This window comes from Sporothrix schenckii (assembly GCF_000961545.1).
Source record: "Sporothrix schenckii 1099-18 chromosome Unknown Cont38, whole genome shotgun sequence".
Taxonomy (NCBI): Eukaryota; Fungi; Ascomycota; class Sordariomycetes; order Ophiostomatales; family Ophiostomataceae; genus Sporothrix; species Sporothrix schenckii.
This window is the reverse complement of record NW_015971139.1, coordinates 2,247,932-2,273,442: the sequence shown is the minus strand read 5'-3', so window position 1 is coordinate 2,273,442 and position 25,511 is coordinate 2,247,932. Positions and strand designations below refer to the sequence as shown.

The following is a 25,511-nucleotide window of genomic DNA, read 5'->3' as shown; positions in this document are numbered from 1 at the left end:
GGAAATGCAAAACCAACATGCAGAATGACGAATGCTATCAAAAGAGGCAACTCGGATTTGTGAACGGAACGAATCAGACGCAGAGACGAATCAAAACGTGTGTGAGTGTGCATGGGCCTGACGACAAAATAGGGGCATGAATGCGAGGCAATGAATGGAAAGCCGTCGGACTTGTGGTACGGATATGGAGTCTGGGTACGGGATCAGGGGAAAACGGGACTGGATACAGCACAAAACCGCCGGCCCGGAAACTCTGCAGAAGGACAGAAGCGACAATGGAAGCCCGGGTCGTCTGGTTCTCCTGTCTCGCACAATCGCACCGCTACGACACATGGTGAACTGCAGTGCTTTGCTGCGGCGAAAGACGTCGTCGCCATCGAGGCTCAGCCAGTGGTGGTCGAGAAGTCAAGAACCCTGTTTCCGGGTTGTGTTGTCGGGTTGTCAGCAAACAACTCAGACAACTGCAGGGCCAAAGTCCAGTTTCAGTGTCTCAGTTCGAGTTGATTGCGCAAGACGGTGCAAACACGCGCCGACATGCCGTTGGGTGTGTTTGCTTTTATTTTTATTTTTACTTTATTTTATTTTTGTTCACAGTTAAGGCCTAACAGAATAAGGAGAAGGGGTGCCGGAAGCAGAGAACGGAGCACGCCGTGTTGCAGGCGACTTTAGGCGAGTTGCTGCGACCGACCGTATTTTGAGTGGTTGTCGTCATTCCGTCTTGAAAGTAGGAGGCCCCCGAGGCCCCCTTTCTTGGCGCGTTGCGCTGGGGCGGGTTCCAAGTCAACAAGTGTTTCGAATGGAAAAGCTGTCAGAGGTGGATCTGCAAAGGCAAATTAGGCCTAAGAAGACAGTGGGAGAAATACTCCAACGAAGTAAACGAATCAGTGATTTTTTGAATTTAATTTATTTATTTTTTGTTCAAAAGACAAAAAGAAAGGAACTACAACCTACAAAAAACTGCGTACAACATCCCCTCCCTAACAACAGATCCCTAACCCTAAACCCGCTAGCGCGTCGCCCCGCCTTGCCCAACCGACCGTCTGCACCCCTAAGCGTCCAAGTTGCGCCCTTGTCCGACTCATAGGTTCTGTGTCCCCGTAATCGCCCTCTGGCAGCAAAGAGACTTGGAAATACAAGTTCTCAATGGCGCTGAGGGAGAAAGCGGAAATGACCAACAAAGACAAAAGGTTCCATTCACCGCAGAGCGAAAAGTGTGCTGTGGAAGAGACGACGAGAAATGATAACTGCAGGATGGGGCGAGATTGCACGTAAGACAGATAAAAGTTAAGATACAGGAGGCTGACAGGCATGGAAAGCCGGCAATACATGGCAAAACGGTGGATTGGGATCCAATTTCCGGAGGGACGATTTGGAGTAAAGAGTACGTACCAGGGCAAAGAGGACGGGCAACGAAAAGAAACCACCACAACACGCGTGTTTGGCGCCAAGCGAAGCTTAGCATGACGGAGTCGCCTGTCGCCTCTGGACCGTTTCTCGACCATCTCTGGCCATCGTCCGACCAGTGGCGTCCATTTCTCGGTTCTCTCAGGGGCCATGTGCACGCTGACGTCGGCAGGCAGGGCCACTGCAGCGTGACTGTGGCGCCTGAAGCACGCCTGCAGTCTCCGCCATCCGTCTTGTGATTTTTTTTTTCCGCGGCGCTTTCTCAATTTTCGTGGGGCCCGTTTCCATTTTCAGGGCGCACATTGTATGTTGTATTCTGGACGTCCTGGACGTCTTAGACAAGTGGGTTTTCGCGAGTCCCCTGGTCTTAGTGGTTGGCTCCTTTGCTCCTTTGCTCGTTCTTGTCTTGGCTCGTTTTGTCGTGCAAAGATCCAGTCTGAAAAGCAAACGGCCTTCTTCTCTTGTTCTTTTTGTTCCTTTTTGCTCTTGTTCCTATTGTTCCTTTTGTTCGTTTTTGCTTCTCCCTTTCCCCAATACTCGAGATGCTTCGCGACTGACACAATTGTTTGTGTGTCTTTTCATTTTCCTTCTTTCCCTCTCGTCTGTTTTCTCTCCTTCCCTCTTTATCCCTTGTTCTTCACTTTCCCTCTCTGCTCCTTCCCCCTTTTCACCCAATTCCACCACGACTGCCTTCCACGACTTCTCCCTTATTGCGGCACGTCCTTCCCTTTTTGAATCGGCGCTCCCAGCAGGCGTATCGTCCGTCACATTTGCGCCTGCCGTTTGCAACGTCGACGTTGTCCCGAAACAACTATCTCCGACCGTCAATTGTCGCCAAGTCACACGACTCCTCTTCTCTCTTCTCCCGGCAGCCACACGACCCCCTCCACCATGCCGTCTCTCTGGGGCTACGTCCGTGGCATGGTGTCGCCGGCGCGCTACGAGCTCGTCGACAACGACAAGGACCGCCACGACCACGACCGCCCGTCCTGGAGTTCGCCCTCGCTGTCGTCACTGTCGTCCCTCTCGTCCTCCACCTCGCACTCTTCGTCCTCGTCGCACACGGCCGCCTGGCCCGACTCGCCATCACAAACACCACGCCACCGCAACATCCTGTCCCTGCTCGCGCGTCGGCTGCGGCGAAGCACCACCACGCTGCTGCTGATTGACCTGCTGATCATCGTCGTCCTTCTCGTGGCCTTTGAGCCCCTCATCACCCTGCTGCGCCGCAACAAGGAGTTCTTTGGCCCCCGCGTCGTGCTTTCGGGCCCGTCCAGCGTCGACGCCTGGGACCCGGCCGGCGTCACCGCCGCCAAGAACACGCTCGGCGTGCCGCTCCCGCCGCCACCGCCGCCGCCGCCCGCCGCGAAGCGCAACGCCATCCCGCGCATTCTGCACCAGACAACGGCCACCGATGTGGTCCCGGAGAAGTGGCGCGCGTCGCAGCAGTCGTGCAAGGACGCCTACACGGGCTTTGAGTACAAGGTAAGCCCCCTCCCCTGTCGATAAGGCACAAGACCCCTTTATGTCTTGCTAACGTGTTTCTTCAGCTCTGGACCGATGCGTCGGCTCGCGCGTTCCTTGCCGAGGAGTATCCCTGGTTCGTCGACGTCTGGGACAACTACGTATTCCCCATCCAGCGCGCCGACGCTATCCGCTACTTTGTCCTGTACCACTACGGCGGCATCTACCTCGACATGGACACGTGGTGCAACGCGAGCTTCCCGCTCGAGCGCATCGAGGCCACCCCCGACGACACCTCGGACGCCGCCCAGCACCGCGCCCTCTTCAAGTCCACGCTGCCCACCGGCATCACCAACGACTTTATGATCGCCTCCGCCCGCCACCCGGCCTATGCGTCCGCCATTGCCCAGCTGCCGCTCTACAACGCCCTCACCCACTTCTGGGCCCGCTGGCAGCCGTACGCCGTCATCATGATTTCCGCCGGCCCCATGTTCCTGACCATGGTCGTCAAGGACTATCTGCAGACCCCGCCCTACGCCCTGCACGCCCGCACCATTGGCGTCATCAACGGGACCGAGCTCAACCCCTTCATCACCGACCTCGAGAGCGCCACCTGGCACCAGGGCGACGCCAAGGCCCTCATGTGGATCGGCACCCGGCCCTGGACCTGGTTCGGCATGGGCGCCATCGGCCTCATCATCGGCCTGTTTATCGTGAACCGTCTGCTGACGTGGTGCTACGGGTGTGCGCGCGGGTCGCGGTCGTCGTTGTCGTCCACAGAGGGCGGTCTCCTCAAGCTGTCGAAAATCGTATGACCGGGGCGGGACCTTGACTCGACGCCGAGGATGAGGATACGACACTGTTTTATTTCTGTAGTGATTTAGCATTGTGTTGCGGTATTTTTTTTTTTTGATTTTGTTGCATACCTTGCTCTTTGTCCTATCTTGGTAATAGTGGTCTTGTTTTGAGTATCTTTTCTTGTGTATCTTTTTTTTCTGTTCCTCTCTTTCCGGTAATCCTGGGCATATTACACAATTGGCATAATAAAGAAATATATATCAACCTCCGACACGACAACAAAGTGCAACACACAAACGGTAAACGAACCATGTGACGACAAGGAGAGCGGGATAGCGAGTAAAACCGGGTATAACGATGGGTTCGAGTTTGGATAAAGGCGAACATGGTCTCCTTCGTATCAATTTTCCCGGGAAAATGGTACTGTCGACGAGCCACAAATGCACGAATCTGAAGTCACCCAACCCACGGCGAGCTGTGCCGCAGCAGAATTCGATGGGGATTTAAAAGCTTGAGGTCGTTTTGGGGGAGGAGGGAATGTCATTTATATATGCATTGAATCGCCCGGATCCTATCTTTCAGCCCTGCCTCGTTGTGTGCGCACCCCGGAGTTTGGGACACTGTTTTATGCCTCCGGCAAGAAAGAATAAGCGACACGGCGGTTGGAAATACGACCCCGACGCTGCAAGTCGCCAATCATCTCGATCACCAATGACCGAGTGTTAGGCAACCATCATTGATATGTGTGCCTTCTGTCGTATGTTCATTGGTGACGGCACACCGATCTTCGTTTACTCCCTCTGTATCAAAATAAGACCGGAGAGATGGATGAATTACCTGGCTAAGTTGCCGGAGGACAAAGAAACCCTGGTCAGGCTTGTTGGAATCGTCGAGGTGAGGTACACTGCGTTTCCAATGTTTGGCAGCCGCCACCAAAAAAGTGTTATTCGTCTTTTTGAGCTGCCCTCCACAATTGGGAAACGTTATGACGCCGGGCGCACATTCGCCAGCATGGAGCAACAAATGGTCATTCATATCGTGCCAGGCCTCCTCGGCATGACAGACATTACCGTCTGCTTACACGACCCTCGAAATGACGGTGGAGGGCAAAAGATTTGGCGTGGGTGTTGAGTTGGGTGCAACCCATCGAGAGCCCGTCGGAGGCCGCAGTTGGAGCTGATGCCAAAATCGAAAGGAGATGGTACACATCGGACTTCACCGAGGGTCACCAAGGGTCGTCGACAGCTGCCCTATTTGCTCTGGCGCAAACGGGTCCGGGACTGTCAAATCTGTCTATGTAGGTCGTCGAGCTCGTGTACTTCTTCTGGAAGGTGTTGGCGGGTCGCCATTCACCAGTCCAAATGGTCTTTGCAAGTGGCGTGAATCGAATCAGGTGTCATCGGGGAGTCGATAAAATACCAGTTGGTCTGAATAACATGCCGTATTGCATGGTACGCGCGGTTGAAGCGGATGCTGCAAGATGGCTTCTGGACGGCTGGGAGGTGGCGAACACAGTGTAGGAAGAAGGCAAATTATGTCGACGGCAAGCTGTCTCTCGATATGGCCAAAAGGATAGATGGCGCTCAGTGCACAAGCAGCTTGCTGGCACAAACAAATTTGCAAGGCTTCTTGCAGAACCAAAAGTGAGCACTGTGCTGGTGCTCCAAGTCTTGCATCTGGACAGGGAAAACAAAACGCACGAGAATAGGTATGCTTTGTGGATCCGATAGACTAACTCTTGGAGGTGGTCCTTGGTGACAGAAGTCGAGAAGAAAAGATAACCGTCTTCATCGTTGTGGTTTCCAGAAGAGCCGTTTCTCATGTCGAGTCGCTATGGTCGTGTCGTGAGCCCGCCTGAGTCTATATCCTCGATATCCTCGATTCGTACAAAGATAATCGATGTAGGAAGAAAAGAACAGAAAGTAGCGATCGGCTGTAAACCGGGGGATGTCTACGGTTTTGTAGATGGCAAGACGCGCACAGATATTCGGCAAGCTCGGAAAGCTCGGGAGGTGGAACCGGAGTTAATTACGGGCTGTCAATCTGGGGAAGTCACGCTAAAATCTGGTGAGGAACTGTGGGAATACCAAACGTCCGCTTTGGATTCAGCTCATGCGTCTATATACACACGTTGCCTCATACACATCACTTACACGGGCTTCAAATGATAAAACCTGACAAATGTAATCAGAGTCGCAACAAGGTACGGCGCCAGCCCTGAAGGATCGTAGATCGCCAGCTGTTGTGTTTCTTTTATGTGGAAAACCGAGCTGCGCTCAATAACCCCGCTTGTTGCATGTTGTGAAGTCGCTCCTTCCTCCCTAATCCCGTCGCATGAAGCTCTTTTCGCGCCTTCCTGCGCCTATGAGGTGGTGTGCTAGTGGGTAACGCAACCGCAACGGCATATGGCAACATCTGCGTCAGGGGGCGCCTGCCCATTTGACGACTCGGAACAGCGCAGCAGAGCAGCACCAAAATGGCACAAAATAGCACGAAATGGCACAAATAGCACAAGAGCAGCAACATGAGACAGCGGTCAGCGGGCTTGTCTGTGCCCGTGACATGCTGTGGCAGAGAGTCTATGCCTGGTTTGTAATGGACAACACAGGCGCACGCATGCAAGCACGCATGCAAGCACGCAGGGCCATAACGACATCGGTATGAGTATGGCCGCAGTGCCATCGCCGGCCCTTCGTGATGGCTCAAAACGACTTTGACGTGTATGACGAGCCAAGCGAGCAGGACGGACGACACGAGCACGGCAGGCCCGACGACAACACGACGAGCATCTGTCTCCAACCACTACCGACCATGCGTAGCTACCAACGAGATGAGGACGGCCTCGACTCGGCGCGGCTGCTAGACGACGGCGGCGAGAGCAGCCGGAGCAACTCGACCGTCGACCTCGACCTTGACCTCGATCTGGACCTCGACGACGACAACAAGCACCCGTCGCGTCCCACCACGCCGGCTCCCCATGCCACATGGCGCAGCTACGTCTGGGACACGTGGGACCGCCCGCCGACCGAGCGTCGTCTGCTGCACAAGGTCGACGCGGTCGTGCTGACGTTTGCTTCCATCGGCTACTTTCTCAAGACGCTTGACCAGACCAACGTGTACAACGCCTTTCTGTCCGGCATGAAGGAAGAGCTGCACATGGACGGCAACGAGCTGGTGACGAGCACGTCGCTCTGGACGGCCGGCTACGTGCTCGGCCAGATCCCGGCGACGCTGCTCATCACGCGCGTCAGCCCGCGCTGGGTGATCCCGTCCTTGGAGGTCGGCTGGGGGCTGGCGACGGTATGCGCCGCGACGGTGCAGTCGCCGCACGCGCTGTACCTGCTGCGGTTCTTTGTGGGGCTGTTTGAGTCGGGGTTCTACCCGAGCATCCATTATCTGCTGGGGTCAATCTACACGCCGCCGGAGCTGGGCAAGCGGACGATGCTCTTCTGGCTGTCCGGCTCGGTGGGCAAGTTGTTTAGCGGGTTCCTGCAGGCGGCCGCCTACAAGCGGCTGCACGGGGTGCACGGCTTGTCGGGGTGTAAGTAACCCCATCTATTGTTTTCTCGTCGCATATATCCGACGTCTCGCTGACTTTGTTAGGGCGCTGGCTGTTTGTTGTTGATGGTACGTCCAGTCCAAGCATTCCCGTGGTTGACGTTCGTCTCCGCCGCTGACAACCCCAGGCTTCATTACACTTCCACTGGCCCTCCTCGGCTACATCTTCTTCCCGCACCTGCCCCAAAGCGGCGACCGCACCTGGTGGCTGTCCGAAGCGGAGCAGCAGCTGTCTGTGGACCGCATGCAGGCCATTGGCCGCGCGGGCAAACAGCCCTGGACCCGTGAGAAAGCGCGCCGCATCGTCCGCAGTTGGCACACGTACTTGCTGCCGCTGCTCTACATTCTGTGGAACAACGGCGGCTACCAAAATGCCATGGGCTACTGGCTCAAGAGCTTCAATGCCGACCCGCCTCCGGTGCCGGGCGTGTCCTTTACCATTGGCCAGATCAACAGTCGTACGTCTTTCTCTCCACCGTTGTTGCTGCATCAATCCGTCCCGCCGTGCGGCGCTGACAATGACAGTCCCGCTGGTCTGCACCGGCATCCTCATCGCCATGTCCCTCGTCTGGGGCTGGCTCTCTGACGCCCTGCGTGGCTCCGTCCGTCGCTGGCCGTTTATTTACATTGGCGCCGTGATCCACGTCGGGTTTGCGATGGCGTTCCTCCGAATGCCGCTCTACGAGAACATCCACGCGCGCAAAGTCGTCTACTGGTTCAGCGACATTGGCGGCGGCGCCGGCCCGCTCATCCTCATCTGGATCAACGAGATTTGCTCCGCCGACACCGAGAAGCGTGCCCTCATCGTCGCCATGGCCAATGATTTGGCGTATGCCCTGCAGGCTCTCGCGCCCAACTTTGTCTGGCGCACCACCGATTTCCCCGCCGCCCGCCGCGGCTACACGTGGTCCATTACGCTGCAAATCCTCATGGTGCTCGTCACCGTCGCCATCCAGGTACTGCTCTGGCGCGACCGGCGGCGCGACGAGGCGGCCGCTGTCAAACAGAGCAGGCAGCGCAGCAACAAGGCTGGCAAGCAGAAAACACGACTTGCCAGCTGGCAAGATGCCGAGCGGCAGCCGCTCGTGTACACCGCCATCCCGACAAGCGAAGCGGACGCGTGATGGAGAGGAGAAGGGGATACGCCCAGAGGGCGGGCATTGACTTGACAAGATAGGCTTGACATCTTGCGGCGACTTCATATCCCGTAATAAGAGACGGATGCAGTGGCACAAAGCGCCCACGAATTACGGATGACATTGACACGACTTTGGCATACTATTTTGTATGGTTTTTTTTCTTTCATTTCGTGATATAGTGCGATATGCTTTTATAGATTACTGTTTTATATTCAATTGCATTCTACATCGAGAGGAAGCCCTTTATACCTCTGGCACTCTCCACGGCCCAGCCTAGTATACTCCGTCGGCAAAGTCCACCACCACCGCCTTGGTCACCAGCCCGTGCAGCGACGCCGCATACGCCAGGTGCGCCGGGTCGTTCTTCACGTAGTAGTCGCGGTCCGCGGCCGTGGCAAACTCCACCACGAATCCGTGCGTGATCCCGCCCTGCAGGCCCTCGGCCGAGTTGTCGCGGCCGCCCTTGATGGACAGAATGTAGGGCTGCTGCGTGGCCGCCTGGAGGCAGGCCGTTTTGAGAGCCAAGAAGCGATCGCAGGCCTGGTCTGTTAGCGGTGGACGAGCACATAATAAAAAAAAAAAAAAAACGTGGGGGTGTCGTCCGACTCACGTCCTTGACTTTCTCAGGAGCAGCATCTTCCTTGAACTGCAAGAGGACGGTGTGGACAAGAGACATCGTGGGCGAGGAGGCGGACGACGATATGAGATGAGATGAGGTCGTTGTTGATGCGGACTGGAAGCGGCGACGGTCGAGAACAGAAATGACAAGAAGGCAGGGCACGAGACAAGTCTGGACGACGGGCAGACTATTTATCAACGTCGGCTTCGCGTGCTACATGTGACGATGACAAAAGGGGACGTTGGCTGACACGAGCGAACCAACCAATGGCAACGCCGGCATTCGGCGGAAGGGGGCTGGGCCGGACTTAGTGGTGGAAGCGCCGGAAACATGCACCGAACTGCAATCTACGTCAGAAGTGTACTAGCATTGACCAAAAGTCCATGCATTCATTAGATGCTCGAGACGCTCGTGATACATTCCCAAAAATCGTAAAGAAATAGAGAAGAAGCAAAAGAACAAAGAAGCATTCAAACTGCAGCGCTGATAGACGCTGTGAAGACGAGGAACATGTGTGCGCAAAAAGGGTAATTACTCCGAAAACAAAACATAAAAAGGACAAGACTCCTGGAGCAAAAGCAAACCCAAATCAAATCAAAACTGCTAGATGCTCCCGAAACGGTGGCCCTGCCGAATACCCGAAAGCTAGACCAAACATGCCAAAAAAGGTGTCAGATGAAACAATAAATATCATCCCAGTAATCCAAAGAAACAAAAATCATTCGTCGTTAGTATTCGCTGGCTTTTTTCCAACCTCGTCACATGATACCTCCTACCGCTGCGGTAGGTTGTTGCGGCTGTACATGGCTCCGCCAAACGCCGGGCCCGTCCACCCCTGGCTGATGCTCTGGCGCACAATCATCGCCGCCGCCTGGTGCGCCGCCATGCGCTCCTTCTGCCGGTGCCGCTCTTTGAGGTACATGGCTGCCTCCGGCCGCATCCGCAGAATACGCAGAATCATGTCGTCCGACGGGTCGGCCTGCGCGTCTTTGCGCTTTTCTTCCTTGGCGCGCCGCATCGTGCCCAGGTTGCGGCTCATCATGATGCTCTTGCCGCGGCGAATCGTGCCCATGCTGGCAAACGCGCCGCCTCCGGCCGCGCCCGGCCCAAACCCGGGCGGCGCCGACAAGTGCCGGCCCGACATGGTCAGCCCCGGGACGATGCCGTTGGCAGGGAGCTGTTGCTGCTGCTGCTGCAGCTGCTGCTGGGCGCGCTGTGCCGTGGCCGCGGCCATGCGCTCCGACGTCCGTATCAGATTCTCGGTCGTCTCAAAGTAGAAAAAGTTGAGCGACGCGAGCTCGTGGTACTTGGGCGACTTGAGAATGTCGGCTGGCACGCCCAGCACCTCGCCGTGGTCGTTGCGCGCGTGGAAAAAGTCAAACAGCATCTCGAGCCACTTGTAGACGACGTCAATCTCGGCCTGTGTCAGGGGCTTTTGCGTGGACGGCTTTTCGGACAGAGGGGGCACGAGCAGGCCCTCAATGGCCATGAGCGCCTCTTTCCACAGCCGCGTCATGACGGCCATCATGGTGGCGTGCGTCAGCGTCTGGTTCATAATGGCAAAGTTCTCGTTGAAGTACGTAAACAGCGGCTGCAGCGTGTTCTCAATGTCGGCTTGTGTCAGCGGCTGCGTCTTGGACGCGGTGCGCTTCTGCCACAGCGCCGCCACGGACGTGGCGAGCAGCGACCCTCGGTTCAGCAGGCTCTTCAGGGCCTCGTACGACAGCGACGCATTGATGTACGCCACCAGCTTGTCCGTGACCTTGCGCACCATGTCACGCTCCGTTCGCTTGAGGTGGCGGAACGCCTTGCCAAAATGGAACTGGATGTCATCGCGCTCACCCTCCATGCTGACGCGCAGAAGCAGCCGGCCCTGCGTATCGAGGTCCAGCCAGAACTCGCGCGGCAGGTAGTCGCTAAAGTGCAGCGGGTCGAGCTTCAGTGACGTACGGCCCACAAAGTCGTGGTCGCCAAAGGTGTCGTAGTCCCAGATCGTGGCGATAATGTTGAGCGGACCCGACACCGTGATCTCGACCGACTCGTCCCAGCGCGGGTTGAGGTTGCGCATAATGATGCGCGTCTTGGCGAGCCGCTTCTGGTACTCGTCGCCCAGCACGACGTACGGGTCGCTCGTGCCCGTCGGGTCGCACGCCTTGAGGTCCTCGGCCTCGACAATCTTGATCGTAAACACGTACTTGGTGTTACGCCGGTCCACGGGCTTGGCGGGCCCGTTTTCCCGCTTCAAGACCTCGGCGCACCCATCGACGTTGACCGCCTTTTCCAGGGCATCCAGCGCCTGCATGCCGTACTCAATGTTGTTGAGCTTGACAAACGACTCGGCGTAGAATTGGAACGGCTCGACCTTTTCCTTGTTGCTCAATGCGTCCTTGGCATACTGCATCCAGCGCTCCTGTGTCGTCTTCGTAGCGTCCGCCAGCTCTTGCGCCGAGGGGCGGTCCATCTCCTTGGCGAAGCGCTGCTCGACAATCTCGCAGTACCGCCCGATCCCTGCCGTGAAGGCCTTGGCCAGTGCCGTCATGAACTTGGCATGGTGCGTATCGTCGTCCCACTCCAGCTGGTAGATTTGGTCGACGCTCTGGTTGAAGGCCTGGAACGTGTCGATGATAGACACGCTGTGCCGCTCATCGTCCGTCGGAACGTCGCCCGGTTGTTGAACGCGCACTTGGAACTGGTCCTGCTTGATGGCTTCCTCGACAATGTTCTCCATGCGTTCCTGCGCGCCCTTGATCCACCGCCACACAAACTCTTCGAGCAGACCCTCGACGTGGAAGGCAAACGGCTTGCCCGGCAGTGACTCGACGTGGATTTTGCGAATGTCGGTGAGCTCCTTGTACAGGTCGAAGCCGTCCTGCAGGTTGACCTCGAGACCGCGGTCCTTGGCCTTTTGCACGATTCGCTCAATGATCGCCTTGGCGTCGGCCTCGAAGCTCGGGAACATGGTGCCCACGAGCTCCTTAAAGGGGCTGACCCCGATAATCTCCGGGTTCTTGCGGTACCGCTTGCGCGTGCGGTCGCACACGGCCACCACCGCTTTGCCCAGGTTCACCACATGACTAAAATCCCAGTCGTCCTCTTCCCGCGGGATGTTGGTGTCCAAGAACTCGCGATACAAGCCAGCGGCGCGGTCGCGCATCGTCGCTGTCAGCGCCTCGGCGAACTGGGCAATGACCTCGGGCCGCTGCGGGAAGGCGTCGTCGCTGTGGATGTGGTTCTCAATGAACATCAGCGTCGGGCCGATGGACTGCGGTTTCGGCTCGTAGCACTGCGAGGCCACCTCCAGCAGCTCGCGCAGCATAGCTTCCTGCATCTTGACCAGGATCTGCTGGTAGGAGGCGTAGTCGCGTGACGCCCAGTGGCTGCGCTCGATGCTGTGCAGTGGCTGGCCAAACATTTGAATGTGCGGCGGTTTCTTGTTGTGCGGCAAGTGATCGAGGGAGGCACTGTCTTTGACATCCTCAAACACCTCGTACACCTCCTCGGCACGCATCTCGAGATCCAGGTACTTTTGCGATGCGACGTCGAGCAACAGCACCTCGCGCGAGAACTGCGGTATCCGCCAGTGCACCGCCAACTCAATCAACAAGTCCACCGACGATCGGTGCAGCGGGACAGCCTCCGACACAATCGTCCCCTCGTCCGGGTGTAGCTGGTCGTACGACATGGCGTGCTTCAGCACAAACTTGTAATAGGACCGCGGGTCCGACGGAATATATGTAAAATCGGGCGTCTCTTCGACGGCGCGGATGCTGCTACCACTGGCGCCGTCATCCAAGGACAATGACGAGAAGCCCATAGAGCCGTCATACCCGAACTGATTCACGACCGAGGCGGCCGCCACAGGGTCTGGATGGGACGAGATCATGCGGCTAATGTCTGCGTAAGTTTGGTCCTCTCCATACATGGACGTCGGCCGAATCGGAAGCGGCTTGTCTCCACCGTTGCCACCCAAAGATGCAGCACCACCGCTTGTTGTCGATGTCTTGGCAAGGTCGGGTCGCACGGTCAGCAAATCCAGCATCATCTGCGCCAGCTGGTGGACCTCGGTCTTCTTCCACTCCTCGTATGCCGCATCCAGATCAAAGTCCCCGCTGCGCAGCGCACCCGGCATATTTGATGTGAGCTGGTGCTGGTACGTCTTGAGGTCTTTGAGGGCTGCCTCCTCGGTCCATACAGTCAAGTCGCGGTCAATGTCCGTTTGCACTTCGCTCTGCGTCCGCCCAAAGATGCGGGCGACGGTCTGCACCATGGGCATATCCTTGACGTCGTACGTTAACGGGATCTCCACCTCGATCGTCTTGTGCTCGCCCGGCTGGTTGGTGTCGAGAGACAGGTCCTGGTCATTGGTGAGCAGCTTCTTCTCGAGTGTTGCCAGGCGACCCATGAACTCGGGCCGGCCCTGGTCGCTGCCCAGATCGCGCATCAGGCTGCTGACCAGCCGCACAAAGAGGGCAACGTGGCGGTCCACAAGCGGCTTCCACGAGTCGTCGTCGGCGGCCTTGCCGCGGCCCTGGGCTTTGCTTGCGGACGTGTAGAAAATGAGAATGAGGGGCTCGATCTTGCGGTCCTTGTCAATGCTCTTGCGGAAGTTGTCAGCCGTAAACGCGGTGTATGCCTCGCCAAACGTGCGCTTGACCGCCGCGTCGCTATATCCCGGCAGTTTTTCGGTGCCACGCAGCACGCCCTCCATGCGTTTTTCGAGGGCCTGCCGCAGGCTGTGGGGCAACTTCATGTTGGCCGCCGACGACGATGACCCGGACGGCACAAACTCCTTCATGAGCTCGCCGACGCTGTTGGATGCCGTGTGTGTGCGGACGGGCTTGGGTGCCGCCACGTACTCTTTTCTCTTCTTCTTGGGCTGCAGCAAGTAGTTGAGGTAGGCGATGCGGAGGGCATAGCTATAGCCCTCCTCGAACTGCACCTCGGTAACCCGGGCGGCGCGCGAGCCGGCACGTTGCCGGCGGCCACTCATGGTGCTCATCCGCGAGTTATGTAGGCTGCCGCGGTCGAGCCGCGAGGTCCGGTTGGACGCTGTCGACATGGCCGGCAAGGCTGGCAAGTCTGCCAGAGTCGATCAGCCCTCGATCTGGCGGGAGGGGTTGTCGGTCGGGCCGGCGTCTAAAGTGTGCCAGGGAATACCGGGACGTAGAGTTGAACAGGGCGACAAGTGAGAAGACCAAAAGTCGTCGGCAGTAGGAGATTGAATGTGGGACGTCCGAGGGGTGGAAACAAATCGGAAAAGTCGTGAAAGTCGAGGAGATCAAAGATATCAATATGGACGGAAAACGCCGAGCAATACTGTGGTGAATTCGCGAACGCGGGGGTATTAAAACGAATGAAACAAAGAAAACGCAGGTAGGCAGCGTCCACAGAGAAAAGAAAATCGAAAGCGACGATGTTTCCTGGCAAGAGGGTTGGCGGCAGAATGGGGGCAGACGACGAAACAACACGAGATGTCGTCTATTTCTGTGGCCCCCTGTGCACCCAAGTGTCTGTAGTGGGCTGTTATGGGGATGGGAAGCAGGGAAGCTGCGTACGACGTATGTGAACGGAGCCCAGCTTGTGGCGGAGTTTGGGCGCCAGTGCGCCAGATCGCGTCCTAGCCCCTCCATCCACCCCCCTTTTTCCCCCTTTCGGCCAGGCCTGTAATTTTGGGAACGCCGCTGACATGCGCCTAACAAGGTGCGATATAAATAGAGACGTGCTGGAACTCGGGCGCGCATGCCTGTAACGGAGCTCTACCGCCGCAAAATTGGGCAGATTGAGTCGCTGTAAACAGGTTTCGGGCCACTGTCAATCAGTCAAATTACATCACCCACCAAGCTTCAGATTCATGCCACTGTTAGCAGTTAGCGTTATTTACGTACGTTGCTCGCGCCGAGCCAGGACAAAACAGCCAAATCGCCATTTTCTAGATCTAATGACCAGGTGCTGTCTTTCGCTGATCGTCATTTGCTGTCGAGACAGGTCACGAGCAGATTTGCGTATGTTGTGTTGTTCCCTTGACCCTTCCTTTTTGGGGCGGTGACAACCAATTTAGGAAGTAACAAAGGCACCCGATGGAAGGAGCTGCGGCTGATATCGAAGGAGTCAAGGAAGGGATGATGTAGTATGTTGAGGCTTGGCAGGCACAAGTCATGATGCATATAAATAAACAACAAACGCAATATGAAGCCAAGCCAAGACTAAAAGCACTATAATACTCTGCATTTGCCAGTTTCGTCTCTCTTTTATAGCAGTAGTTGGGAGGCGAGAATACTTCATTTTACCGAAATGTTTCCTTCCTTTTCACTGTGGTATGACGAAATGGCCTTGACGCGTCCCACTTTAAGAGCTTGCATTCGCTCCTTCCTCAATACGCGGCAAAGACAAGAGCAATACCAGCCTTGGTGGCGAAGGCATTGAGTGTTGCCTATTGCACCCAACATCGCACCTACCTGCTGACCTCTTCAGCAGCCACCACGCACGGTCTCACAGTTTGGGTGATTTTCTTTAGCGACCTCGTGTGCACCAGACCCCTTGTTTTAGGGGTTTACGTAGACCCCGAGCCAAAAGTTGCTTTCCATTTCATGAGAATCACGTGATTCCACAGTCTGGGGTATTTAGCCTGGTTATCGCCACGGAGGGAAGGTGCGACAGTGCCGCATTTGAGGACACAGAGGACCTCCACAGCGGATCCCCTGGCTCCTGCCCTTTTCCAGTTCCCCATCACTAGATCATCCCCTCCTTCCGCCTTCTCTGTATTGATAACCGCTCCTTCCACCAACTCCTCGTCCTTCATTAGCAGTCCTTCCTCAAGCAGGCGGTTCGCGTTACTTATCCTACATCTCCCCAGTTTCGAATTTCGACATTTTCAACCAAGCATCACATACCGTGGCCGGTCTCCCGGAATTCCAACCGTCCCTTTGCAGATTTTACCCTTCGTCCCGGCCGCGCCGAGTTTCGTTTTCGTCTGTCTCAACCCCTCGCATCCGCCCGCCATGGGCATCACTTCGAGCCGCCCCGACGAGGGCGGTGTCCTCTATTTGCGCGACCAAAACCGATGTAAGAAGACAATCCCAGAAGCAGCAGAACGACCATTGCAGCGACACACGGACGAGAAAGTATAGCATGGGACAGCAGTAGTGGGGACAAGTTATAAGATGGCACGCTCCCGGGCCGTTGCCGGTGGAGGACACGAGACACGAGACACGAGACATGAGACGCGAAGCATCGCGAACTTCATCTTTGCGTCTTGTCACCCTCAGCATGATCCCGCTGCCACAGCCGGTTTTTTTACCACTACAGCTGTCTCGCGCTGCTCCGAACCCTTGCATAACCGCCCATCGGACTAACAACCCTCATTTGCACAGTATCCATCTCGTCGCTCGTCATCACATCCGCCCGCCGGCGCACTTCCGTGAACATTGTGCCCAACGCCTTTCCAGCAACTCGCGTCTCGGCCACGCGGTCCCTTGGCGACAATGCACCCCTCGATTTTGTGCAGGTTCGTCCGTCCCGCTGCCGGCCACTTTCGACACTTTGTTTACTAATACCACCCGCAGGACACCGACGCCTCCGCCGCGCCCGGCCCTTCATTTCTCCTCAAACTCTCCAACGATGAAGAGCTGACATTCACCTTTACATTCGTTATACGACAGACACCGACATCTGCCAGCACCATGAGCTCCACAAACGCTACAAATGCAGCCACCGCCGGCGCAACAGCAGGGACGTCAGCCGGCGCGTCAACAGCAACGGGAGCCAGCAGCGTCACGCAAGCATCAGCCGCTGCCAACTCTGGCGCATCCGACGCCAATGGGACCTCCTCTGGCACTGCCGCTGCAGCGGGTGCTGCGTCTGCCATTGACACCGTGATCAACGGCCTCACATTCGTACAGGCATCCAACTTGCGCGAGGTGGACAACCTGCTTACGCGCGAGTTCCACGCCGACCCGAACCTCCATAAAAACTCCAATGTAGAGCTCGTCGGAGACTTTTCCACTGGTGGCAGCCCATCCGTGACCTTTGACTGGTCATGGCGGTGGAAACCGCCCAAGAACTTGGAGGACAAGGGCGGTGGTTGGCGCAACTCGTGCAGCTTTGTGGAGTACAACCAGCGTGCGCATAGCTTAAACACCCTGGCCAGCTTCTCCTTCTTCGTATCGAGTATGTCCTTCTCCCGCTCGAATGTGAGACAAAAATGGCCACGTCTTGCTAACGTTCTAGACACAAACCCTCATCCTACACCCAGCTCGCCTACACCTCCCTTCCTCCTCAGCGCCCCGCCCAAGATCCGCGTCGCATCCGCACAGTCCGTCGACTCGCGCCTCAGCAGTACCATCGAAGCGATAGAGGATGTACCTAACTCACCAAGGATCGGCATACCCGATCCCATCGGCGCTTCCGGAGCCACAGCGGCAGCAACTTTACAGGCACAGCCCGCACCAACTACTGCGCCGCCGCCACCTCCAGAGCCAGTCAAGGTGGACGTTTCGTGTCCTCGGCCCGGCGATGACGTGTCTGTGGCCGACGACGGCCCTTTGTTCCGTGCAACCATCAAGGCTCTCGAGCAAAAGACTGGAAACATGCGCATGCAAATGAAGAAGGTCATCAAGCGCGCCGAGCACGCGTATGCGACGATGGTGGACTCGAACGAGGCATTTTCTTCGTTCATTGACGCCCTGAAAGAGACGTCGTCAACCAACGCCAACGCCGTTCAGCCGGCCATCGACCACTACTTTGACAAGATCGCCCGCGAAATCCTGGCGTACGAACGCCAGAACACATTCAACCTCCAACGTATCGTCATAGACCCCCTGACCAAGCTGTACACCTGGGACATCAAGCAGGCTGAGGCCAAGAAGCGCGACTTTGAAGAAGAGAGCAAGGACTACTACGCGTATGTCGGACGCTATCTTGGCCAGCGGCAAGACTCTCTGAAGTCTAAGAAGTTGGCAGAGAGCGACACCAAGTACCAGACCAAGCGGCGCAACTTTGAGCTCAAACGCTTCGACTACTCATCCTTTATGCAAGATTTGTCAGGCGGTCGCAAAGAGCAAGAAGTGCTGTCCCACCTGACGCGCTACGCCGACGGTCAGGCCAAATCGTTCCTCAACACAGCCAAGAAGGTTGACGTCTTGCTGCCCCAGCTAGAGGCCCTCTCCAACGAAGTCCAGCTTGCCGACAAGGAATACCAGTACCAGCGTCGTGAGCGTGAAGAAAAGCGGCGCCTTCTTGAAAAGAGCAACGGTGCACCCAGCAACGCACCTTACGCCGACTCCGACACTTTCTCTACGGCACCAACGGTCAACAGCAATAGCGTTGGCGTCGTCAACAACGGCACCAATGGCGGGCAATCAACAACCGCCACCATCGCCAACAATGCCAGCTCGGCGCAGTCCAACTCGGATTCGGAGCTTGGCCGCGCCGACAGCACGGGCTCGCAACTGCGCGTTGGTGCAGCGCCTGGTACGGCCGGTGCTACGACCACGGATCTGTCGCGGTCACCGGGCAGCTTGGGCTCTCACCACCTCTCAGTCGGCAGCCCGCCACAAAACTCCAAGTTCAAGGGCATCCGTGACCTCGAAGAGCGCGACCCAGCTCAGACGGTCAATCTGGAGAAGAACGGAAACCAGCGCAAGGAGGGTCTTCTGTGGGCATTGAACCGTCCGGGCGGCCATGTCGATCCTCGCTCGGCACTGAATAAGCAGGGCTGGCACAAGTTCTGGATCGTCCTTGACCAAGGCAAGCTGTCCGAGTACAGCAACTGGAAGCAGAAGCTCGATCTGCACATGGACCCCATTGATCTGCGCATGGCCTCGGTTCGCGAGGCACGGAATGCCGAGCGTCGGTTTACTTTCGAAGTGATCACGCCCCAGTTCAAGCGCGTCTACCAAGCGACGTCCGAAGAGGACATGAACAGCTGGATCTCGTCCATCAACAACGCCCTTCAAAGCGCCATGGAAGGCCGTGAGCGCTCAAGTGCGGCCCCCGTCGTACCAACCGACAACGGCTCGTCGAACTTCCCCAGCCGTGACATTGGCTCCGTATTCACCAATAAAAGCACGTCTCTGACCCACGGTCACCGCGGTCGTGACGGTCACGGCATCGGCGCTGTTGGTGGCGCCGTGGCCCAGGCCATGTCGGGTGGTAGCAGCAGTGGCAGTGGCAACACGGGTATCCCGACGCGGCGTATCACCGTCGGTGGGCGGCCCAGTGCGCCCCGTGCTCCCAGCAGCAGCTACGAAGAAAATCCGGACAAGCTGCTACAAATGCTCCGCGACAACGACCGCGGCAACTGCTGGTGTGCTGACTGCGGGTCCGGCGCCAAGGTCGAGTGGGTGTCCATCAACCTCGCCATCATCCTGTGCATCGAGTGTAGCGGCATTCACCGTTCGCTCGGTACCCATATCAGCAAGGTGCGCTCGCTTACGCTCGACATTACTTCGTTTACCACCGATATTATCGAACTCTTGCTGCTCGTCGGCAATCGCGTCGCCAACATGGTCTGGGAGGCCAAGCTCGAGCCGGCCGCCAAGCTCACGCCCACTGCCAACCGTGAGCAGCGTTTGCGATTCATCACGGCCAAGTACGTCGACCGCGCCTACATTGAGCCCATCAGCGCCACACTGTCTCACTACTCCACGGCCGACGAGACGTTGCTCGCCAGTGTCAAGAAAAACGACATTCAGCACGTCATCTATGCGCTTGCGCTCAAGGCCAATGTCAACGCCACCGACCTTTCACGCGGTACGCACGTCGTCTACCTTGCCCTCGCGGCCGCCGACCCGGCATCTCCCTCTCCTACGCCGTCGCCCATGACCACACCACGACCAGGAACGTCTGGTGCGAACGCAGGGCCGGCCAATCCCAAGTCCAAACAGGTGCCGTTCCCTGTTGCCGAGCTCCTTTTGCAGAACGGCGCACAGATTCCAGCTGCACTGCCAGCGTTCCCGCTCAGCCGCAGTGCCCAGCAGTACGTCGAGGCCAAACGTGGTCGTGTGGGTGGCCTGAACATTTTAGACAACAACAGCGGCAACAGTGGAAGCAAAACTGGCAGCGGTGCTGTGGCGGGCGCCCACCCATCGTCGACACCCTCGTCCGGCGTGGGAGCCATGGAGCGCTTGGCCCGGGAGAAGGAGGCGCGACTACAAAAACGTGTGAGCGCCGGCGGGCGGTTAGCTAAGAGTCCGATCCCCGAGCGGTAGCACCACCTTTGGATGATACGTGGACTGGTACACGGCAGCATCGATGATGGTGGTGGCACCTGGATGATCAGTACTGGTGGTGATGGAACGACAGACGAGCAACATCAAGAAACACAAAACGACGTGCACCCAAGTCCGTGCCGGCAATATCACAGCTGGCCATTGTGCTTCCTTTCCTGCGTCAAGAAACCCATACTGGGCAGCTTTCATACCACCAACACCTACGACTCATCAGCCACGGCAAGCACCAACCGACGGCAGCTTCCGGCCGCTTGTAGACGAATACTAGCTGCCAAAGCCGGCTGATAACCAAGCCGACGTTTGAATGCCTTTTTTGTTTCTCATTTTATGTTTTTCACACAAGGTTTTTTGTTTTGTTTTTTTGTCCTGTTATATCACATTTTCACACCAGGGTGGCCCCTTGTTATTTATGTATTCCTTGTTTTGTTTCATTTCGTTTTATGATGCGAGGCCAACTAATAATGTTGAGTATTCTATTGGGGTTCTGTTTGCCGCAAGTGTCGTTGGTCTGCGTTGCTTCTCTTTTACTTGGCAGAGCACCTCACTTTTTATTTCATATTTAACTTCACCTTTCCGGCGTAATAATGATGATGGGAATTAATATCACTTCTGCTTCATCTTCGACCTCGCTCCTCGGTGTCTCCTTTATCATATTGTCTTTCAAGTGTCAATGTGTGGCCCACAACAACCGTGTCCAATCACAGGTTCACAGTCTTGCACCCTCAAGTTTTTCGCAGCAACACCTGGTGCATGTAGAGATGTTATATAGAGCTGCGATACAAATTTACAGAGAACACTGAACGTGCTAAGTTGCTTCCTCGTGAAGACGTTGGAATATCGAATCGTGGTCTAAATTGATACCGTTGTATTCTGTTCTTTTTCTTCTGTTTTACACATCCGGGATGTTGCTCTTACGCAATCCTGGGTTTGTATGTACCTTGACCATGACTACAACTAATGAGATAAAAGGTAAGAAATAAGAAATCCAGATTTTTGTTCCCTCCCACCTGTGACACTACATTATAAATATAACAAAGGGAGAATAAGACGAGCAGCGCATGAAGAAAGGGAAATGGGCGGATAATATACCTAAGCACAAAAAAATAACTTTCGACAAAAGAAATATAGAGGGCTTATGAGACGAGGATAGACGGAATGAAACTCGCTGGCTCAAAAAAAGATAGAGATAAAAGGTTTTAAAAGGGAAAAAAAAAAGAAAAGTGAATAACAGAAAGGGTATTTTGAAAGGAAAAAAAGGACAGAAAAAGTGTACAAAGCAAGGAAATGGTGAGTAGACAACGATAAAACGAATAAAGAAATAGTAGATAATGAAAGCAATGCAAACTACTGTGCTGCGCTGTTGCGTAACGCCACGGGTCCTTGGAAGCCGGGTGTGAACGGTTCGGCACCGGCTGCCGTCGAGGGTGCCGTGCCGGCCGCAGCATTCGCGTTGCCGACGACGCCGTTGACGTGCTGCATCTCGAGGTCGTTGCCGCCCTTGCTGAATGTGTTGTCCGTGGCGGTGTTGGCGTCGTCATTGGCATTGTTGGCACGGTCCTTGCGAGCAGCCAGCCACGACTTGGTCGTCTGCGGGAACAGGCGCTGGTCACCCTCCATGTGAGGGCTCTTGAAGCGCATGTACGTTGGCGGGCGCGGGCGGCACAGCACAGCAATCCAGTTCAGGAACATGCTGCCCTGCGTGTACGCACGGTAGCGGTCCTTCTTGGGGAACTTGTGCGAGTTCAAGAACTCTCGGGTCGTCTCGCCACGGGCCATCAGGAACAAGTGGTAGCCCATGAGCGGCACCGGATAGCTGCAGGCGAGGATGCCGTAAATGAACATGGCAAAGGGAACGCGGAAGTGGCCGATGGCGGCGCCAAACGAGACGTGCTCGCGGTGGCTGTAGACCAAGATCTGAGCGAGGGAGGCGCCCATCAGGTACAGCGACAGCACGGTGCACGAGGAGACAAAAGTAAAGAAGAAGCGGTAGTTGCGGCGGCCGACGCAGTTGTTCAGCCAGACGCAGTGGTGGTCGGCGGTCTCGACGCAGTTGTCGCACATGCGGCAGTGGTGGGCGCGGGGCGGGCGCCAGATGTTGCAGGTCCGGCAGTATTTCACAGGAACCTCCATAGCGGCCGTAGAGGACTCGCTGGACTTGATGAGCGCCCAGTCGGTGGTTGGGGGACCCAGGCGCAGAGGATCGTCGTTCTCGTCCGGGGGTGGGAAAAGGTGCAGGTTGCGGGGCAAGATGCCTGGATCGGACACCGAAGCGTGGAAGAAGGACGACAGGCAAATGTAAAAAGTGTACGCGAACGTAATGGGAATAGCAGGCGACACATTGTGCCACAGCCATGGCGCGGAGAAGACAAAGAAGAGGATGCAGGGAATCACGACCAGGCCACCGGTGGCAATGTTAATGGGCCGGGATTTTGTGTTCTCGAAACGACCGCCAAAGCAGAACACCGTGTTTCCTTGGAAAAACTGGTAGTTCTTGCCAGACACGACCTTCTTGCTGCCGCCAAGGCCACCGTCGTTACCGGCAGTCCCAGCGCCGCCACTTGCAGCCTTTCTGCGGTCACCCACTACGCTGCCGCTATTGACATGCGTGCCATTCGAAGGATGGGAGGTAGCCGAGGGGCTGCGCTGGGGTGTCGACGCGACGGACTCAAGCTTCTCGCCGCCCTGGATGTCGCGGTTCACGCCGGACTCGCCGCCGCTGTTGCCCTTACCGGGCAGCATGAAGCTCGAACGGAACGACTTGGGTGTGCGCACGGGAGTCGGCATGTTGTCGACGTGACCCGAGTTGAGGGCCTTGTCGACTCGGATTGTCAGACCATCAGCTGGGCCGCCTGGCCTTGACTGGCTCGGCTGGCGGAGTGGCCGGATGCTGTCTGTGAGAGAGGCCGCGGCATAAAAGCCGCCGGTCGGGCTGGTGTTCGCTGTGATGCGGTCCACGGTCATCTGGTCGGTGTATTCGGAGCCGCGCGAGATGGGTCGTGCTGTTGGCATGGTGGTCTGCTGCGCAGCGGCTTGAGAGGACGAGCCAACGGTTGCAGCAGACGACTCAGCAGCGCTGGCCTGTTGAGGCTGTTGCAGGCCGAGCTGGGACTGCCGTGGCCGTGTGACGCCGCCGCGCTGAGCCTGCAGCTTCTGGGAGCTCATCGGGTGGAAGAAGGCATGCGAAGTAAGCGAGGGAACGTGGCTGCGCTGAGTTGTCGAACTGACGGGGCGGCCGCCGTAGGCTGCCACTCCAGCCGTACTGCCGCTGTGGCTGCTCCCTGCTGCGCTCGAGCGCTTTCCGGACAGGCCGCGGCGGAGAGGTTGGAAGTTTTGAGGCTGTTGCGACAGACGTGCCGATGCGCGCGATGCCGCCTGTGCCCGCAGAGACGTCGCACCGCCAGCATCAGCGCCAAGACCTTTGCCGTCGTCGGACATGATGTCGGTCATGCGCGAGGAGATGATGCTCGGCGCGTTTCCGGGTGCTTCGGACCGAGTGGACGGGAAATGCGGGAATGTATGTTCATCGTCGGGCACGGGCGGCGAGGCGACACGCGCCTCAGGTTCTGGATTCGCCATTGGGTGGCGTTGTTGTCGAATGTGACGGTGACTGAAGATGAAGTGCAATCAAGAGAGTGGCCGGATGGTGCGGATTCGATTCGCTAAGGAAATGCTGTGACGAGGTCGAGAATAAAGGGCAAACGTGGTCAGCAGAATGACATCGTCGACTCGTTCGATGAATGCACTTTGTCAATGGTGTCGTTCTCGTGGCCAGATCTGTTTCAGAAGAGCCGAAATAAGACAGAGGATCGGAATGGAGATGCTCAAAAACAATACGACAGCTATTAAGAGGCGTCAACGCAAGGCAGAAGAATGAATGAAAGATGTATTGAGAAGTGAAAAACAAGGCAAAGATGCTATCGAGGAAGAATCGAATGTGGAATGAAAGGACGGGATTCGGCCGAGTTTGTGTGTGTCTGTTCGTACGCAAACGATGCGAAAAGAAAATACGACAAAAAGAAGGGGGAAAAGGGCATCAACGGCAAATTGCACAGGAGACCCGGGACTTGGGGAGCAAGTCACAAGAGGAATTGAGCACAGGCACATCCCAGGCACAGACACCCCGAACCCACAGGCCCAGATGCAGGGAAGGGAGGGATGTGCAGGTTGGCTTGTCAGTGGCCCCGTTACTGGGGCAGGAGCCAACGGGCAGGAGCGCAAAGGGGGAGGCAACGAGGCAGGAGGGTGTGACTGGGCCTGCCTCGCTGGGGGATTACAGGGGCAACTCTCGCGCTAGTGGAAAGAGGACTGCGAAAGGAGGCAAGAGCGACAGAAGGAGAGAGTGAAGGACAGAACGAAATAAACAAGGCAGATAAACGGCAAGAGCATCTGTGAAGGGGCAAGCGGAGTAATACGACCAAAACCAGGGACGAGCGGCTGCTGGGACAGCTGAACAAGACGATGTAATAAAGACACGACTACGGCGCATGAGCCGGGGATCGTGGATGGGATGGATAGCGGCTGACCAGCACTACCGAGGCGCGAATCCGCGTGGAAACGCCGAGTGCAATTTCCATGGCAGCCAGTTTTTGCATGATGTTGCAGTGCCAGCCGCGTTTTGACAAGGGTTGAGCGGGTTGTAAGAAAGGGAGCAAATCCTGGCCGCAAGCAATATGTGTTGGAGTACGGAATAAAACTGAATCTCATGCAGAATCGCCTGGCATGCGGCTACCCATTTGTCCACGCGAGAGCCTCGTGTACTATTCAGTACATGACGGGGTAACGTCTTCGAAGCTACGCAGTATGACATGCACTCTCAGCCTTTCAAGTCTAGGCACTACGTCGTAGGTTGACCCAGGAATGACGGGTGCAGGATCGGTCCATTTTGCAGATGTCTCTGCCGTCGCGTGTTTTTTGTTATTTCCCCTGTCGCGACGACTGCACATAGATACTTTGGTGGGGCCACTCTTAACGCTCCTCCGGCACTGTGCTTGTCCCAGCACGACGGAATCCTCTGTCGCTGCCTGAGGCCCAAATTAAGGGAGCTGCTGGACAGTGTTCAGTGTGGTTCAACACTGTACTGGGCACGGCCCTTTCTTGCGCCTTAGGTCAGCGAGAAAGAATCGGGATTGGCCAATGACAGGCACGGATTTGGCAACTGCCCACTCCCACCCTTCTAACCGGTGCGTAACGAAGACGGGCAAGAGCTTTTTCTCTGCGTAGCTTCCCGAATCAGGCCATCCAACGTCAACCCACCATCACCAACTCACAGCCTCCCGCCATTCCGCGATCCTCACCGCGATC

At 56.6% G+C, this 25,511-nt stretch overlaps 8 protein-coding genes across 8 annotated transcripts; 4 read left to right on the top strand and 4 right to left on the bottom strand.

Moving 5' to 3' along the window:
* Positions 1-150: 150 nt before the first annotated feature.
* SPSK_06753 (uncharacterized protein) lies at positions 151-504 on the top strand (the record flags this gene model as incomplete). Its single annotated transcript, XM_016733450.1, has 1 exon — positions 151-504. The coding sequence occupies one exon, from the start codon at positions 151-153 to the stop codon at positions 502-504; it is 354 nt and encodes a 117-aa protein (XP_016592438.1).
* Positions 505-2,295: 1,791 nt separating this feature from the next.
* Positions 2,296-3,683, top strand: SPSK_06290 (MIPC synthase subunit (SurA); the record flags this gene model as incomplete). Its single annotated transcript, XM_016732996.1, has 2 exons — positions 2,296-2,889; positions 2,955-3,683. The coding sequence occupies 2 exons, from the start codon at positions 2,296-2,298 to the stop codon at positions 3,681-3,683; spliced, it is 1,323 nt and encodes a 440-aa protein (XP_016592437.1).
* A 2,680-nt stretch (positions 3,684-6,363) lies between these two features.
* On the top strand, positions 6,364-8,348 carry SPSK_06065 (MFS transporter, ACS family, pantothenate transporter; the record flags this gene model as incomplete). Its single annotated transcript, XM_016732773.1, has 4 exons — positions 6,364-7,207; positions 7,270-7,293; positions 7,353-7,682; positions 7,750-8,348. The coding sequence occupies 4 exons, from the start codon at positions 6,364-6,366 to the stop codon at positions 8,346-8,348; spliced, it is 1,797 nt and encodes a 598-aa protein (XP_016592436.1).
* Positions 8,349-8,636: 288 nt separating this feature from the next.
* Positions 8,637-9,039, bottom strand: SPSK_06732 (uncharacterized protein; the record flags this gene model as incomplete). Its single annotated transcript, XM_016733430.1, has 2 exons — positions 8,637-8,903; positions 8,974-9,039. The coding sequence occupies 2 exons, from the start codon at positions 9,037-9,039 to the stop codon at positions 8,637-8,639; spliced, it is 333 nt and encodes a 110-aa protein (XP_016592435.1).
* Positions 9,040-9,754: 715 nt separating this feature from the next.
* SPSK_05830 (uncharacterized protein) lies at positions 9,755-14,041 on the bottom strand (the record flags this gene model as incomplete). Its single annotated transcript, XM_016732540.1, has 1 exon — positions 9,755-14,041. The coding sequence occupies one exon, from the start codon at positions 14,039-14,041 to the stop codon at positions 9,755-9,757; it is 4,287 nt and encodes a 1,428-aa protein (XP_016592434.1).
* A 1,491-nt stretch (positions 14,042-15,532) lies between these two features.
* SPSK_06708 (uncharacterized protein) lies at positions 15,533-15,988 on the bottom strand (the record flags this gene model as incomplete). Its single annotated transcript, XM_016733407.1, has 2 exons — positions 15,533-15,821; positions 15,873-15,988. 2 exons carry the CDS (start codon positions 15,986-15,988, stop codon positions 15,533-15,535), a joined length of 405 nt encoding a protein of 134 aa, XP_016592433.1.
* Positions 15,989-16,142: 154 nt separating this feature from the next.
* SPSK_05842 (uncharacterized protein) lies at positions 16,143-20,189 on the top strand (the record flags this gene model as incomplete). The annotated part of the gene is made up of 3 exons (XM_016732551.1): positions 16,143-16,269; positions 16,353-16,486; positions 16,545-20,189. The coding sequence occupies 3 exons, from the start codon at positions 16,143-16,145 to the stop codon at positions 20,187-20,189; spliced, it is 3,906 nt and encodes a 1,301-aa protein (XP_016592432.1).
* Positions 20,190-21,554: 1,365 nt separating this feature from the next.
* SPSK_06012 (palmitoyltransferase erf2) lies at positions 21,555-23,786 on the bottom strand (the record flags this gene model as incomplete). Its single annotated transcript, XM_016732720.1, has 1 exon — positions 21,555-23,786. The coding sequence occupies one exon, from the start codon at positions 23,784-23,786 to the stop codon at positions 21,555-21,557; it is 2,232 nt and encodes a 743-aa protein (XP_016592431.1).
* Positions 23,787-25,511: the final 1,725 nt, after the last annotated feature.